Raw genomic sequence first — 16547 nt, 5'->3', positions numbered from 1 at the left:
TGAGGGAGCGAGTGGGCACCATGTCTGAGGGGTGAGTCGGGTGGTGGGATGGAGCCAGCAAAGTGTCCCCCAGATCCCAGCAGGCTGAGGCAGTGGTTGCTGGGGGTGGGGGAGGGGCTGGTGCTGTGCAGGCACTCTAGCCCCACCTGGTCCCAGGCACATAGCCACCGCTCCCTTGGCTCCACTTGCCTGGGGTACGGTTTTCTCTCCTCAAACTTCCCGGGGGACTACTCATTCCAGAAGCAGGGCCCTTCTCTGTATTCATTCCTCACCCCCACTTCCCACTCTCAAACCCAGACCACTGCAGCATTTCTGGGCTGCACCCTTACCCTGAAGGGGCAGACTGTCCCCTGACCCCCAAAAGGTCCCTTTCTTACAGGGAGCCTCAGCCCTACACCCATCCCTCTTGAGCCCCTGACTAAATGCCATGCCCACTCTTCACTCCCCTTGCTAATCCACCAGTGGATTCCCCTCACTGACCCCAAGCTCACACCCATGTCGGCGCCCACTGTAACCGTGATCCCACGCCCCTGCTGATCCCTCACCTCACTGAACCCCACACGCTCCAGAACCCAGAGTTCACCACAGACCTCAAAAGGCTCAGCAGCTCCCAACTCCCCCAACTGCTGCTCCCCACCCCTCCATGCTCCCTCCTCTCCAGGGCTTACCAACGTCTCTGGGACTCCTCCCACGTGACCCTGCAAGAGCTGCTGGACAAAGAGCAGCCCCTGCTGGAACCCGTACCCGACCGGGAGCGTCAGTCCTTCCAGTACAAGCTCTCGTCGCTCTATCTGTACTACCTGGGGCTGATGCGCCGGCTCGACACGGTCTACGACCAGATGGTGCAGCCGCAGAAGCGGCGCCTGCTGCGGCGCCTGCTGGACGGCGTGGCGGGCCGCGTGCTGGAGCTCAAGGACGAGCTGGTGCGCGCCGATTTGAGCGAGTGCCACTGCCTGGACAAAGCGCTGCAGGACCTGAAGCTCACGCCGGTGGGCGTGGCTGGGGGGGGTGGCTGCGTGGAGCCACGCCTCCGGGTGGGGGGAAGGGGGTGGAGAGAAGGGCTGGCTTTGACTTGCCACGGACACCCCTAGTGCTGGGACATGAGTGGGGCGGGGGCGCGGGGAAACGGACCACCGAAAGGGAAGGAGGGCGGGGGGCAGAGGATGGAGTTTGGGCTTGTAAAAAGGGCTCAGGAACCAGGGGCGCACGCAGAGCGGGGTATGGATGGGGGCCCTCGCGCATGGGAAGACTCACGAACCGCACGGATTGGTGAGGAAAGGCCGTGGACCAACGGCGTGGGCATCACCTGGGAGCTGATTAGAAAATCCGAATTTCAGGCCCCATCCCAGACCTACTGAACCAAAAACCTGCATTTTAACAAGATCCTCGGGTGATTTGTAAGGTCAAGTTTGAGAAGGCTGGTCTAGAGCACAGAGCACATGCAGGCGGCCTCCAGCCCTGCCCCAAGTTCCCAGTTGAGTCACTGCTCCAAGTCCACACCAGACACTCTCCAACAAAGTGTCCACGCCCAACTGCATCGGACTCAGCTGTGCACTTTTAAAAACCAAAACAGATATCCCAGGCCCTGCCATTCTGATACGGCGTATCTGGAGAGGATCTAGGAATATGTATTTTTAAGAGCTTCCCAGAAGATTCTGATGTGCAGTCAGGCTAGGAACCACTGCCCATGACCTCCCATGATCTTCCAGAATTCAACCCCAGAAAGGCGGAAAGAGGGAAGGTCCTTGGAGGGATCTGCCCCGAAACGCATGCAACCCCACCCCAGGGCTCTAGGACTGAGGAAAGTGGTGTGGGACTGGGTAAGCAGCCAAAAATGGTAATGGACCTGGACTTTGGGTTCCTGACTCTTCTTCCCCCATATTGCCCCAAAGGTAGAACTGGAGGTTCCAATTCCCAAATACTTCCTTTTGGAGCAGTCCATAGTTCTGAAGGAACGCGAGCTGCTGCTGCTGGAGATCCTGAGAAGAATAGAGCCCGTGTCCTCAGAGGAGGTGAGGGTGTGTGGGAGACTCCCCTCCCGGATCCTCACTTCCTGCCTCCCCAAAAAGAGATGCTCCCTTCCAGAACACAGGCCCTGCCCTTCCTATGCCCCACCTCAGAGTGCTCTTCTGGTAACCTCTGGCCGCCTTCAAGGCTGCTCTTGCGTTCCTTGCAAGCCTCCAACATGAAACGAGAGGTGCAGGCGCCAGGCAGCCAGATGCCCCTGGGAGTACCAGGCCTCTAGCTCATCCTTTGGTGGCTGGTCTCCCTGCTGCCCACTCTGTAGGCAAGTCCTAATCTCATCTCTTCCTGCCCCTTTGCCTCTGCTCTGGCCAGAGTTTTCCCGAAATGCACCGGACCGAGGCCATAATCCTGTTGCAAAGGGCTGAGCGTGCCAGACAAGGCCGTCTCCGAGCCAAGTTCATGCGAGAGATTCGGAAAGAGGAAGAGAGGGATCAGAAGATTCGGGAGGCTGGGAAGGACAAGTTCACCCAGAATCAAGCAGCTACCAGCATCCAGAAGGTAACCCTGGGCTCCTAGTAGGAGGGCCGGGCAGAGTCAGCAGGGTCAGCTCCTGCAGGAAACTGCCTGGCTCAGGCAACTGATCACAAGAGGTTTCAGGGCGTGCATTCTCTTTCCCCATAATTTGATTCTAAACTGCTTGTGGATAGAGACCTTAATTGGTCAATAAACATGTATGCTATTTGTTTATTATTTATTCTATGTCTCCATCCCCAAAAGGAGTTGGAGTGGGATATCATAAAAGTCCCAAAAACAGAGGATCATTAAATGTAGGGAAGAGCTATAATAGTGTAGAACATAATTCTAGAAACTCTTAAGCTTGTTAAATATGAGCCCCTAAATATATCCTGAGCCTCCTGGTAACCAAGGTGTATTAGTCAGCCAAAGGGGTGCTGATGCAAAATACCAGAAATTGGTTGGTTTTTATAAAGGGTATTTATTTGGGATAGGAGTTTACAGATATCAGGCCATAAGCGTAAGTTACTTCCCTCACCAAAATCTATTTTCACATGTTGGAGCAAGATGGCTGCCGACATCTGTGAGGGTTCAGGCTTCCTGGGCTCCTCCCTTCCAGGGTCTTGCTTCTCTCTGGGTTCAGGGTTCCTTTCTTCCCAGGGCTTGCTTCTTCCTGGACTCGGGATTCCTCTCTTCCTGGGGCTTGCTTCTGTTTCCTCTGTGAGGTTGCTTCCTGGGGTTCCAGCTTAAGGCTTCAGCGTCAAACTCCAACATCAAATCTCTAACATCAAAAACCCTCAACTCTGTCCTTTGCCATGCCTTTTATCTGTGAGTCCCCACCCAACAACGGGTGGGGACTAACACCCTAATGATGTGGCCCAATCAAAGCCCTAATTATAACTTAACCATGCCCAGGTACAGACCAGACTACAAACATAATCCAATATCTATTTTTGGAATTCATAACCACATCAAACTGCTACACTCTACCCTCTGAATTCCAAAAAGATATTACAATATTGGAAAAAACTCTAAATCAGTAAGAATGCAAGTACTAAATCACATCACAGTCAATTTAAAGAAATAGTTTGTCTTTGGGCAAAGTCCTATCTGCTACAGACCTCTGAACCTCACAAAACAATTTATCTGTTTCCAATACACAAATAGACAGACAAACGATAAACATTTTCATTACAGTAAAGAGAAATTGGGAGGGAAACATGAGCCACCAATCCTCTACAGTTCAATAAACCTGCAGGGCATCCTCCATTCGATTTCAGTCTGAGAGTCATTCTTAAAATGATGGGTTCTTCTCCTTGGGGCCTTATGGGAACCCACCCTTTCCACATGCTTGCCCAGTGGCCATTTTCTTGGTTTCACCCTCATCAAGCATCTGGGTGTCGACCAAGCTCCAGACCTCACCCTCCAAGAGTGTTGGGGTGATTGCCACACTTTACCCAATCTTTGGATTAGCGTCTTAACCCCCCTAGTACAGTGATGTGAAGACAACATTCCCCCTAACCTTTGGCATACAGGTTCAATCCTCTCAGAGCAACAAGTTGACCCCCTGGCTTTCCCTAACCTTTGGCATGCAGTTTCAACCCTCTCAGAGCAATGAGTTGACCACCTGACCTTCCCTAATCTATGGGAGACAGGTCCACCCCTCTCAGACCTGTGTAGTGCTGACCTTAACTGCCCTAATCCTTGGGGAATGTGCTCCACCCTCTCTGTACCCTGGGGTGTCAAAACTCTCCCAGAACATTGGATAGGAACATCCACCCTCTTCAACTGCTGGTGCAAACTCACCCTCTCTGTACACATGGGTGGGGTTCCTCTCTTGGCCCAAGGTGATGTCTTTTTTTTTTAAGATTTATTTATTTATTCCCCCACCCTCACCCCATTGTCTGCTCTCTGTGTGCATTCACTGTGTTCTTCTGCGTCCACTTGTATTCTCATCAGGTGGCACTGGGGATCTGTGTCTTTTCTGGTTGCGTCATCTTGCTGCGTCAGCTCTCCGTGTGTATGGCACCACTCCTGGACAGGCTGCAGTTTCACACGGGGCAGCTCTCCTTACACAGGGGCCACTCCTTGCATGGAGGGCACCTTTACGCGGGGGCATTCCTTGGTGGGCCGGCACTCCTTGCACGCAGCAGCACTGCATGTGGACCAACTCGCCACGTGAGCCAGGAGGCCCTGGGTATTGAACCCTTGGACCTCCTATATGGTAGGCAGATGCTCTATTTGTTGAGCCACATCCACTTCCCCCAAGATGATGTCTTAATTCAAGATCTCAGCTTCCGTGGTTTTCCTCTTAAAGCTGTTTCTCCTTCAATCTCTCTTTTCCATGTCCCTTTTAGTCCAGGCTGACAGTGGTTTTGTTCATACAGCTGTCTCAAAAACCTTGTTGGTTTAGCAGGCAAGAAGCAGGGGTCCAAGGCATCAGACAGTAAGACTTTCCACAAGTCTTTCCGAGATAACTGCATCTTCAATCCTGATTTACCAGTTCCAAGTTTAGTTAAGTCCTCCAATGGGGCACTTTCATCTGGAACTTTGATTTCCAGAGGCTTGGAACTTCCAGAATCAGTTTCTGTTTTCTTTGTGCCTGACAGTTCAGTCCTCAGCATATCTCTTTCATCTAGCATTTTGCTATAAGCTGCAAGCAGAAGCCAAGCAGCATTCTCCAGGTTTACTTTGGAAAGTTCTACAGCTAAATGCCCAGGCTTGCCATTTTCAAATTCTGCCTTCCATACAACACCAGAAGTTAATCTTGCTAAGTTCTCTGCAACTTCAAAACATGGATCGCTTTTCCTCCAGTTTCCAATAATAGTTTCATCATTAACTTCTAAGGCATCATAAAAAAGTCACTTTACCATCCATCTCACAATTATTTCCTTCTAAGGCCTTACCAAAAATAACTTTAGGCTTCATATTGCTACCAACAGTCTCTGCAAAGCAATTTAGGCTTTTTCCATCAAGCATCTCACAATTCCTCCAAAAAATACCCCTTACCCATTTATAAAACTGTTCCAGCATTTTGGTAATTGCAAAAGCACTACCCCACTCCCGGTACCAAATTCAGTAGTAGTCAGCCAAAGGGATGTTGATGCAAAATACCAGAGATTGGTTGGTTTTTATAAAGGGTATTTATTTTATAAAGGGTATCTGTAGGAGCTTACAGATACCAGACCATAAAGCATAAGTTACTTCTCTCACCAAAGTCTATTTTTACATGTTGGAGCAAGATGGCTGCCGACATCTGCGAGGGTTCAGGCTTCCTGGGTTCCTCCCTTCCAGGGTCTTGCTTCTCTCTGAGTTAAAGGTTCCTTTCTTCCCAGGGCTTGCTTCTTCCTGGACTCGGGATTCCTCTCTTCCTGGGGCTTGCTTCTGTTTCCTCTGTGAGCTTACTTCTTGGGCCTCCAGCTTAAGGCTTCAGCATCAAATTCCAACATCAAAACTCCAACATTAAAACCCCTCAGCTCTATCCTTTGCCATGCCTTTTCTCTGTGAGTCCCCACCCACCAAGAGGTGGGGACTAATGCACTAATGACGTGGCCCAATCAAAGCCCTAATCATAACTTAACCATGCCCAGGTACAGACTAGACTACAAACATAATCCAATATCTATTTTTGCAATTCATAACCATATCAAACTGCTATATAAGGTAAAGGGAAACATTATGAATTTGAGTTTGCTGACTATTATAATCCAGGTATTCTCAAATTTTGTGCCTCCTAAGGTCATTCTTTTTCTTTAATATCCAAATAGTATAGTATTGTCCCCATCCTGCGTCACTGCAGGAAACCCCACTCCCTCCTTCAGTTTCCCAGTGAATTCTTACCTGCCCTGGTTGCCATGCCTGTCCTTTTGCTCTGGATGACCACGCCACCTTTTATGTGGTCAGCTCTTGCTCTCTACACCCTCCTGATACCAGGCACCCTCCAGGCAGCAGTGGTCAACAGTTTTACTAAAGGCCAGAGGGGCCCTAAGAAAATGCAGAGAAGGAGCACTTCCTGCTCCTGCAGCAGTCACTGCTCCTGAAGGCCATTGGCCATGCCTGGTCACAGGATGCCTCTTGTCACTGCTTCTTTCCAAAAATGGCCCCAGAACTGCTGACACGGGATTGGGCCCTTGTCCTCTCTCAGCTCAGTCCCCTCTCCCATCCTTTTTCTCTCTTGAGGACCAATGCTTCAAAAACCCGTCTCCTGGCCTACTAGAGGAAACTTTAAAAACTCATCCCACCAAAAAACAAAAAACAAACAAACCAACTATCAAACAAACACAACAAAAATCTCCCTGAATGGGCTAGAGTTTATGATATGCTCAGCAGCCCCTTCAGAGCCCCTGGGTTTGACGACTGCACCCAATGGCCAGACTGCCCCGAGGACGAGGACGTAGAGGGCTGCCTGCCCAGGGGACTCTTTAAAGCAGCCTTTCAAGGAAACGGGTCTGCCCCAAAGAGTCCCACTTCTCCCCTGAGAGCCCAAAGAAGTCACTTTGTCCCCATGGCCAGACATCAAGATGACAGAAGTATTGAGTTCCAGCCTTGGGGTTTCCCAGGAAAGAAGGTCTCAAGCACTGAGTCACTGTGGGGCCTTTCCTGCACTAGTCACAAGAGCAGAAGGACAAAGCACAGACCCAGTCCCTGCTCACTGCAGCGCTGCTGTGGGAACAGGAGGTAACTGGCTAGAAGTTTGCCCTGCCTCCCTGGTCTTGCCTCCCTCTGCCCAGTGCCCCCACCCTCCCACCCCACAGGTACCAGATTGTGAGAGCAGTGGGGGGCATGAGACAAAGAGCACTGGGTCAGGAGTCCAGAGACATATCCCAGCCCCAATTCTGCATTGCCTGGCTCTTTGGCCGTGGAAAAGGCAGGCCCCACTTCTGGTTTCAGTTTCCTTGTGTGAAAACTGTAGGCATTAGCTAAGGGATCTCCAGTCTCCACAGTGCTGATGTCTATGTCCCTGTGTGGAATCAAGTTTTCACTCCAAATGCTTTGGGAATGCTGAGAAGGGAGAGAGCATGGGCTGCTGTTTGGAGGAGGTGGTACTTGGACTGTGATCTGAGCCTCAGAGAAGAGCAGAAACGAGGGTGCAGATGAGAAAGAGGGAATTCCTGGTGGGGCCCTGAGTGAACCAAGCTGGGAGCTAGACTCGTTGGGGACACGCCCCACAACCGCCTCTTCTTTGTTGTTCCTGCTTGGCAGTGCTGTGTTGATTGAGGCCTGGAGATGACCTCCCTTGGTAATTCCCCCCACTGCCCACCAGCTCCCTCTAGCCGTGACCCTCTGCCGCCTTCCATCCCTGAGACAGTGGCTGTGGGCTGTCCCAAGGGCCGAGCCCAGGAGCTACCTCCCTGGCTGCCCCTCCCACAGGTGTGGAAAGGCTACCTGCAGTGGAGGCGCACGCAGCAGGACCGGCAGGCAGAGATGGAGTTCATCGGCATGGTGAGGCCCTGCCGCCGCCCCCAGCGCAGTGCCGGCGCCTGCGGGCCCTCCCCTCTTCTTCGCTGCCCCTCTGCTCCCTCCACCCCAGGGTCAGCCCTGTCCTGCCCCCCACATCACCCAGGACGGTGGGGGGAGTGAGCAGGGAGGTGGGGGGAGTGAGCCAGGAAGTGGGGGCTAAGGATTGTGATATAAGGGAAATTCAGGATTTGGTTCATAAAGAGAGGGGAGGACAGGAAAGCCACCACTGAGCTGTGTCCCTTGACACCCGTCCCTTTTCTGGACTCACTGGAAGGATCTCGAATGTGGGACTGGGCGAGGGAGAATAGTAGCCCAGAGCCTCCTGGGCCCCACACCACGCCCCGCCTGGAAGGAAGAGGTTGCATGGGTGCAAAGGCAGAGGAGGGCCCAAGGCCAGCTGCAGCATCACTCCGGGGCGAACTGGGAGCCTAGGTGGGGTGGGGCTCCCCCCCAAACTAGGGCTTTTCTGGCCACAGGCTTCCCCTTTGCTCTGAGGCCCCTGCCCTGCTGGGGAGCTCCGTAATGTGTGTTTGGGCAGGAGAATGTGGGTGGAGAGTGGTGGAGAGGCCCGTGTGCACACGCGTGCATGCGTGTCCGGGAGGGGGTGAGCACGCCGCTCTCCCTGAATCTCATGTCCTCCCTGCTCTCGGAGGGATCTTTAGTCCCAGCCATTCTCTGATGGCCTCGGACACCAAGGCCATGACAGGGTGAGGGTCACGACCCCCGCTGGGGGGGACGGCTGCAGCACCAGGAGATCCCGTGGAGGCCTGGCCCATGAGGCTGGCTGGGAAGGGGCCTGGGCAGGGTGGGCCTGGCTGGACTTTGGAGAGAAAGAAGCACACCGAGGACTGACGCTGTGCAGGGCAGAGGCAGCCGCGTCTGGGCAGGGCTGGACTTGCTGCTTTGGGAGGGTTGGGGGCTGCAGAAGGAGGGTGGGGCTCAGGGCCAGGTGGCGTGGGAGAGGAAGTCAGAGGCTTGTTTGGGGGGGGGGCGCCCAGGAGAGCTGGACGCCTCCGAGGCAGGCGAGAGCAGGCTGAGGGAGGCAGGGTCGGGAGATGGGGAGGGGAGAGGGGGGCCGTGCACCAGCAGTGGGTGAGGAATGAGCCCGGCCGCCCGGGCCCATCAACAGTGTGAGCTCAGCGTTTTCAGTAATTGTCTCTGCGCAGAGTGATATTTAAAATACATTTGGGAGCCAATGAGGCAGGAAAGTGGCTGCGAGTGCGGCTGCCAACGCGGCCGCTGGGGCTGGGGGGTGCGCGTGGGGGCTGGGGCCGGAGGCTCACAGGGGAGGGTGTGGGGGGGAGCGGGCAGGGGGGGCCAGCCCCGATGCATCCAGCAAACTCATTATCAGAGTAATTTACGCGGGTGACTTTCGGCTCCAAACACAATTTCCGCCGCTACGGGCCTGCCCGCTGTTCCGTGCGGGCGTGGCGGGGACTCGGTGAGGGGCAGGTGGGTGGGCCTGGGGCAGCGGGCTGGGTCCAGAGCCCACCCGGGCCCTCCCCGCCCCCCCTCCTGAGTCCCGCAGCCTCTCTCTCCACTTCCTCCAGCTGCCCTCGCCCCGCAAGCAGGGGCTCTCGCCCCGCAAGCAGGAGCTCTCAGCCACCGCCTGCCAGGGCAGTCTCGTGGCCATGGCCGATGTGCGGAGGCTCCACCAGCTGGAGAAGGAGGAAGAGTTCCAGCGGGCCATTTCTCAGGCCTACGCTTCACTCCTGGAGACCGAGGGGCCCGACATGAAGGAGAGAATGAAGGAGCAAATCCGACAGTGGTTTATCGAGTGCCAGTCAGTGTCCCCGGCCACTGCCCACACCACCCGCAATCCTTTTCCTCCTCACCTCAGTAGGCTTCTCCTGCCTGGCCTGTCCTGTAGATTGGGCCCTCGCTCACCCACCACCACCTCCCCAACACACGGCTAACACGCTTAAGCTGGGGCCTCCACCCATGGGGCCCGCTGGCACAGGAGCCCCAGATTCCCTGAATGGAAGAGAAAGTGCCAGAAGAGGAGGGGAACGCGTCCAGGAATGCCCCCTGAGCTATCTGCCCTTCTCTTCTGTAACTCTCCGCTCCCTCCCTCCATCTGCCTGATCTTTCATCCTTCTCTAGCCTTCCTTCTACCCACCTACCCTCCGTCCACCTGTCCTCCATCCACGCATCCATCTAGCCACCCCCTCTCATCTCTTGCCTACTTAGTGCCCTGACTGGCCGGTTCCCTGATTATCCAGACGAGGCTACCGGAGGATCCTACCTGATCTTTGCAGACAAGACTCCAGAACAGGTGCCCTGGAGGTGGGGACAGGAGTTTTCTGTGTCAGGCCGAGCCTGAGGTTGTAGAGTCCCGAGTGTGAGCTGAAAGTGAAGGTGGGGTGGAAGGGGAGGCCAGAAGAGAATGTGGCCAGAGGAAATGCTCGTGACTCACTGGAAGGTCTGCCTGGGGGCGAGGAAGGGGCTACGGTGACAGGAGGAGGCATCGGGGACAGGCAGAGGAAAACCCTGTCTGAGGGGACAATTTTGGCTGTGGAACCCCAGGGCCCTGGAGAGAGCCAGCAGCTCTGGTCAGCATCCTGTTTCCTTGGTCCTGGGCCCCAGTTTGGAGTGTGTGGACTCAGCCATCTTGACCCCACCACTACCAGGGTCTGGGGGTCCCCGGAGCCAGGGCCTGGGTTCTTTTGCTCCTATAAACTCCTTTCGGTCTTGGCCACAGGTGAGAATGGAACTGGAGCTGCAGGTCCAGGAGAAAAAGAAGGATCAAGAGAAAAACAAGGAAGGAGAAAATGAGAAAAAAAAGGAGAAGAAAAAAATAGGAAAGGAAGACAAGACCAAGAAGGGGGTGAGACAGCAGGGCCCGCGGCGCGAGTGGGCAGGGAGGAACAACTTCGGGGGTTGTCGTGGTGGGAAGGCTGGTCTGGGGAAGAATTAGGGTCAGGGTGTGTGATAGGTGGAGGTCATGGGGTCAAGGTCAAATGATGTCTCTATTCTAGGAAGCAGATACAATGCTGAAAATAATGCCATCCAAATTCATACCTGTGATTAATGCCGGACACGAGGAGTACATAAGTAAGAGGGGAGAAGGCTGCAGAAGAGCGTGCAGGGCTCAGGCCTCATGGGGTCTTGGGGTGATGCCTGGACATGGGGAAAGTGGGGCGTCTGCCATATGGATTATGAAGGGGGTGGGGAGGTGCAGGCTGAGGGAATATTGTTAAAGGGGGAGAAGGGGTGTGATGCCATCTCTTGGGTGGGAGGGCTGTTGTGGCTTTGGTCTGAATCCCGGGGTCCTTGGGGCCTCCGACGGTGGTCTCGGAAGAAGCAGTGCCACACAGCCCAGTGGCTGACAGGCTCCTGGCTCGCGTGCACGCGCAGGGGCACGAGTGTGTGTGCGTGTGCACGTGCCTACTATGTGCACGCGGGTGGAGGAGCGCACTCCCCTGGGCCCCTGACCTTCACTCGCCCGCTCCATTTTTCCCTGTCAGAGCGGTGGAAGAACGGACAGGGGAGGGCACACCCCGATCAGAGCTTTGACCTTGAGACCCTCAGGGAGGAGAAGAGGAAGGAAGTGGAGGTGGAGATCCGGATCCAGGTGTGAGGGCTCAGCCCGGAGGCCCTGCACCACCAGGAGCCCCACCTGGTCTCCCCGACCCCCACCCTCCTCTCTAGACCTCTCCACCTTCCGTGCAGGGTCCTAGCTCCATCTGCTGCCCCGCTGGGTCCCCATCTTTCTCGGCCTCTCCCTTATCCCCTTTCTCCCGGGGGCATCTCATGCAACATGATGGGAGAGGGACACGGGAGGGACACCGGGCTGAGACTGGCTGGGGGGTCTGCGCCCACACACCACTCCCCTCCTTACTAACCCTTAAAGAGCTCCCACTGTGTGCTACATCCCACACTATGTGCTTCAAACGCTTTAGATCCTGTCGTCTTAAAACAACTTCGGAGATAGGTGCCCTTGCTTCCCCAGTGCTGTCTAAGGGAAAGCAGATGGAAAGGTCAAACAGCCTGCTCTAGGCCACACGGATTCTAAGTGGCCAGTTGAGAGCAAGGCTCCTGGGTTAGACTGAAATTGGGGTGTGGACTGGGGCCAGGGGAGGACGGGAGAAATGCAAAGGCTGAAGGTTCTGAAAACATGGGTAGGAATGTTGGTAGTGGCCGCCCCTGCTACCTCCACTGGGCCTGTTGGGTTTTTCTCCGAAGATTCTCCCCTTCCCTCCATCCCTGCCCCCTTCCTCCCCTCTCCCACCTGCCCTGCCCCAGCCACAGGCTGCCCTCCCGTCATCTCCCCCAGGTGGATGAGCTGATGCGGCAAGAGCTGAAGAACCTGCGTCTGGCAGTGGACAGGGAGGAGGGGAGAACCTTGAAGACCCCCAAGGCAAGATGAGGGGCTAGGGCCCGTGACTGTGCTGAGGGGGGAGGGGCGGGGGGTGGGGAGGAGGCCCACGTGGGGGGAGGGGAGGCAAGGCACAGAGAACAGCCACCTCTGTGCTTGTTTCCAACCAGAAGAAGTCAGGGAAGAAAACTGGCAAGAGGAAGGAGAAAGACCTGACCCCAGACAGGTACCGGGCCTTCCTTGCAGTGCCCACCTGGCACTGTGGGCTGGTGGAAAGAACCCTGGGCTGCTGGGGCTGATTCTGTTGCTGCATGACCTTGGGAAAGTCATTTAACCTTTCAGACTTCCTGTCCTGGTTTGCCAAGTACCTGCCCTGCCAAACGCATAAGATAGCTATGAGGGTCACCTCAGATGATAAGGAAGGGCTTTGACACGTCTAATGCAGAACACAGATGAAAAGGGAATATTGTCATCAAGGTTCCCCTCATCCCAGATCTTCTTTTCTGCCTTGGTCTTAATCAGCTCTGCCCCCACCAAAGCCCCCTCCCCCTGGGTGTCCCATCTGGGGCACAGAGGAACTTCCCTGGGGTCCCTTTCCGTTGATGGTAAAGAGAGCCCTGGAGCACGTGAGTGTTAGTTACTTTAATGCCCATTCCTCCCAGGAGGAATGACATCTTAAATGTGAGTCTAGGAAGAGGACAAGGCTTAACCCAAATGACTGGGTTCTCACGGTCGAACTTTGGGCAGTGAACAGACTGCGGCGGGGAGTAACTCCGAGGGCGGTTGCTCTTCCAGTCCCCAGGGCAGCCTCACTGGGGGCAAACCCGCTGCCCGGGAAGGGTTTTGGTGTCTGCTTCCCCCCCACCCCTCATATCTGCTGCTGATGGCTGTCTTGCCGTCCTGAGATTTTTAACCCCAGAATGGCGGGGCCAGGAGGCGCCACTTCCTTCTGCCCACTGTACCCCCTCTTTCTGCCTCCCTCCCCCTCCATCCTCACTCGCTAATGTCCTCTGGGTCCCTCTGCCAGGCCCCTGGACTCTCTGTTTGAAGAGCTGGTCGTTTTTGGCATTCTAAGGAAGAATCAGGCAGTGGCGCTGAAGGACTATGTCGGTGAGACCCCTCCTCAACACCTGCTTCCTGCCGAAGCGCGGTCCCACATCTCCCCTCCACCCGTCGCGGACCCCTGACCGCAGACTGCGGCTCAGCTGCTCGCCACGTCCCCAAAGGGAGCCTGACCTTGGGGATTCCCTCCCTTGGCCCTGCAGGTGATGGCCTCTATCTTGGGTCCATTCTGAATTTGGCAAACAAGTTGCCCATGCCCTCCTTGTTTGACATACGACAGAACTTGGCCTTGTACGCGATCCTTCGGCTCGGTGAGAAGGCCCTGGGGACAGCAAAGACCCTGTACCGGGGCAGGTGGCTTTTGGGGGGACTGGGGTTCAGGGGAGGGTGGCTGTCACTCTCTACTTGTATGCCTGGCAAATTGCTCAGACATGGGGGAAAGATAGAGCAACCCTGACCTGAACCCTTACCCAGCCCAGCCCAAGGCCCTTGGCCTTCCCTGTTCCCCCACTGCTGACCCACCCCTTGCCTCTGGCCCCTGCTTCCTCCCTCTCAGGTTCCCCAGATATACACTCCATGGCTCCCCTCATCCGCTCCATCCTCCTGGTGGGCCCCTCCGGCATGGGAAAGAAGATGCTGGTCAACGCTGTGTGCACAGAAACCGGTGCCAATCTGTTTGACCTGTCACCTAGCAACCTGCAGGGCAAATATCCTGGCAAGACCGGGGTGCAGATGATGATGCATATGGTCTTTAAGGTCTGACTCCGCTGACTTTTGACTTTTCTAGTGTCAGCCTCGTAAGCACAGGGCAATGTGAGCTTTATGCTTAGATCACCCTTCTGCCCATCTGGTGTGAGTTCAAGAGGCGGCGAGGCCTCCCAGGCTTAGTATGCAGCAGCCTTCCCCCCTCCCTGAGAGAGGCAGTGAACGTTACACAGGGTGTGCTGTGCAAAGGGCTGGGGTGTGGCTTCAGGAGGAGGTAGGACAGAGGGCCTGGGAGCTCCAAGGTCACGCATCGCCCAAGACCAGCCCTGGTCCTGGGTTTCCCCACCACATGGGGAGTGACCCCTGCCCAGAGACCTCTGCAATGTCTGATTTCGACTCTCTGACCTGTCCAGGTGGCTCGACTCCTACAGCCCTCTGTGATCTGGATTGGGAATGCTGAGAAGACTTTTTATAAGAAGGTCCCAAAAGAGGAGAGGGAGGTAAGAGCGCTGGACTGAAGGGCCGTCCGTGGGCAGGCAGCCTGGGTCAGTGTGAGAGCCCGTGAGCAGGGCTGGGAGGCCACAGCTTTTTAAAGTCACCCCGCGCCTAAGCCGCTGTGTGTCCTCGGCTTGGTCCTCTCTCCTCCTCCTGCCTTTTTTCCTCCCTCTTAAAGCAGAAATAACCACCTCTCCCGATCTGCATCTCAGCCTCGGTGTGAGGTTCAGCAGAGCAGCGCGGGGCGTGTGCTCTGCGGATTTAGAAGCCCTGTTTGAAGGCGCCTGGCCCCATCACCTCTCCTTCTCCGGAGCAGATGGACCCAAAGCGAATAAAGAAGGATCTCACCAAGGCCCTGCGACTGCTGGGTCCTGGGGATCGCGTGATGCTGATCGGAACGACAGACCGGCCGCAGCTGGCTGAAATGAAGGGGCTGTGCCGGACCTATGAGCGCATCCTCCTCATTCCCCGGCCGGATTACGCTTCCCGCTACGGTGAGGCCCCGGGGTGGAGGCCAGGCATGGCTGCCCGGCCGAAGCCCCTCCACCCCGTCTTCCCCTCCCCCTCCCCTGCTCTGTGCCCTCACCTCTCTGGCCAGTTGCTCTGGAAGGACCAACGAGGCCAGAGGCCCAGGGGTCTGAGTTCTAGCCTCAGCTCTGGAAACGTGGGCAAGGAGCTTAAGTTCTTGGTGTCTCCACGTCCTCCTGTTAAGAGGGAGGCTCATCCTTACCGTTCCTGACCATGCACTTTTCCAGCGGGGCTGTGGTAGGAGACGGTGGATGTAAACCCCAAAGCACCAAGCTCATTTACAGAGACCAGGTCAGAGTATTCTTACACCTGGCCGCCCCACCCGTGTGCCCCGTGTCCCCGCCCTGGTGCCCGGTGCCCCTCCTGGCCCCATGCCCTCCCCCCGTGCTTGCAGTGCTCTGGAAGCATATGATAGAGACCCAGGGAGTCCAGGTGACCAAGAGCCTGGACATCAGTGCCCTGGCCAAGGTGTCCGATGGCTACACGCCCAGTCACATTCTCCAAGCCACCCAGTCAGTGCTGACCGAGCGGCGGCTCCTGCAACTGCTCAAGCGGCCCCTGGTGGCCTCAGAGTTCCTGGGGCATCTGGCAAGGCTGGACCCAGTGTACAAAGAGGAGGAGGACTCCCTGAAGGTGAGGCTGGGGGCGGGGTGGGGAGGGAGGGCTGTGGAGCAAGCGGCACCAGCGAGGGAGCTCGGCCTTCTGGAGCCCGTCCCACAGCTCACCTTGTACCCCTTTCTTTGCCCACACCCCCCACCCCCAATTACCAGACGACAGGTTAACGTGAACACGGATTTCAGCTTGGAAGGGAACACGAAATCACTAGAGGGAAAGCGAAGGGATAGGAGAATGTGGGCAAGACCGTCTCACCTGAGTTTCCTTCAGGGTGGGAGCCCTCAAGGGCCAGTGAGAGATTAGGAGGCTTTGGTTGGTTTTGACACCAGCTGCTACCCCCACCCCCAGTCAGTGCCCACTCTCCATGGGTGACAGGGTGGCTTTGGGAGCACTTGACGAGGGCTTCAGGGATGGAAGGAGGAGGGCTTGGTGGGAGGCAGGAAGTCCCCGGGGAGGGGGGACCCCTTGAAACGGCTGACACCTGTGACCTGGAGTATTTGGCGGGGAGCAAGGTCCCGGGAAGACGGGGAAAGGCCGCTGAAGACACAGAATCCTGTCAAAAAGGAAAGGGAGGTCAGGAGACAGAGCTGAGGGTCGGATCCCCAAGGACGAGGCTCTCCGTCTTCTTCTCTCCTCCTTCCCTCCTCCTCCTCCAACTAAGGATTGGTACTTCAAGACTCCGCTGGGCAAGAAGAGAATGCAACTTAACAAGGACCAGTTTGAGGCTGAGGAGGCCAGGCAGGCAAAGGACAAGAAGAAGAGGAAGTGATGGCTGAGGTTGGAGGGGTTGCCCAAGCTCAGCCGGCGTGGGCCTGGGTGGCAGCCGCAGTGCCAAAGGGTTAAGGATCCAGAGGGCAGAGGTATAAATGCCCAGTGGCTTCAGGGA

The 16547-nt window shown here is 55.9% G+C and overlaps 1 protein-coding gene across 1 annotated transcript; it reads left to right on the top strand.

The window, feature by feature from the left end:
• IQCA1L (IQ motif containing with AAA domain 1 like) lies at window positions 1–16547 on the top strand. The gene is made up of 19 exons (XM_004458284.2): window positions 1–31; window positions 662–989; window positions 1893–2012; window positions 2338–2523; window positions 7849–7920; window positions 9489–9721; window positions 10129–10213; window positions 10640–10765; window positions 10917–10992; window positions 11406–11512; window positions 12215–12298; window positions 12427–12482; window positions 13284–13366; window positions 13522–13629; window positions 13875–14074; window positions 14437–14523; window positions 14835–15012; window positions 15441–15679; window positions 16323–16547. The coding sequence occupies exons 1-19, from the start codon at window positions 21–23 to the stop codon at window positions 16428–16430; spliced, it is 2487 nt and encodes an 828-aa protein (XP_004458341.2). The 5' UTR covers window positions 1–20; the 3' UTR covers window positions 16431–16547.

Source organism: Dasypus novemcinctus, chromosome 5 (assembly GCF_030445035.2).
Source record: "Dasypus novemcinctus isolate mDasNov1 chromosome 5, mDasNov1.1.hap2, whole genome shotgun sequence".
Taxonomy (NCBI): domain Eukaryota; kingdom Metazoa; phylum Chordata; class Mammalia; order Cingulata; family Dasypodidae; genus Dasypus; species Dasypus novemcinctus.
The sequence above is the reverse complement of the archived record's forward strand: the minus strand, read 5'-3'. Positions and strand labels throughout refer to the sequence as shown.

Coding starts and splice junctions, on each gene's coding strand:
- IQCA1L (XM_004458284.2), top strand. Junction 990..1,892: donor AGGACCTGAAGCTCACGCCG/GTGGGCGTGGCT, acceptor ATTGCCCCAAAG/GTAGAACTGGAGGTTCCAAT. Junction 10,766..10,916: donor AAGACAAGACCAAGAAGGGG/GTGAGACAGCAG, acceptor TCTCTATTCTAG/GAAGCAGATACAATGCTGAA.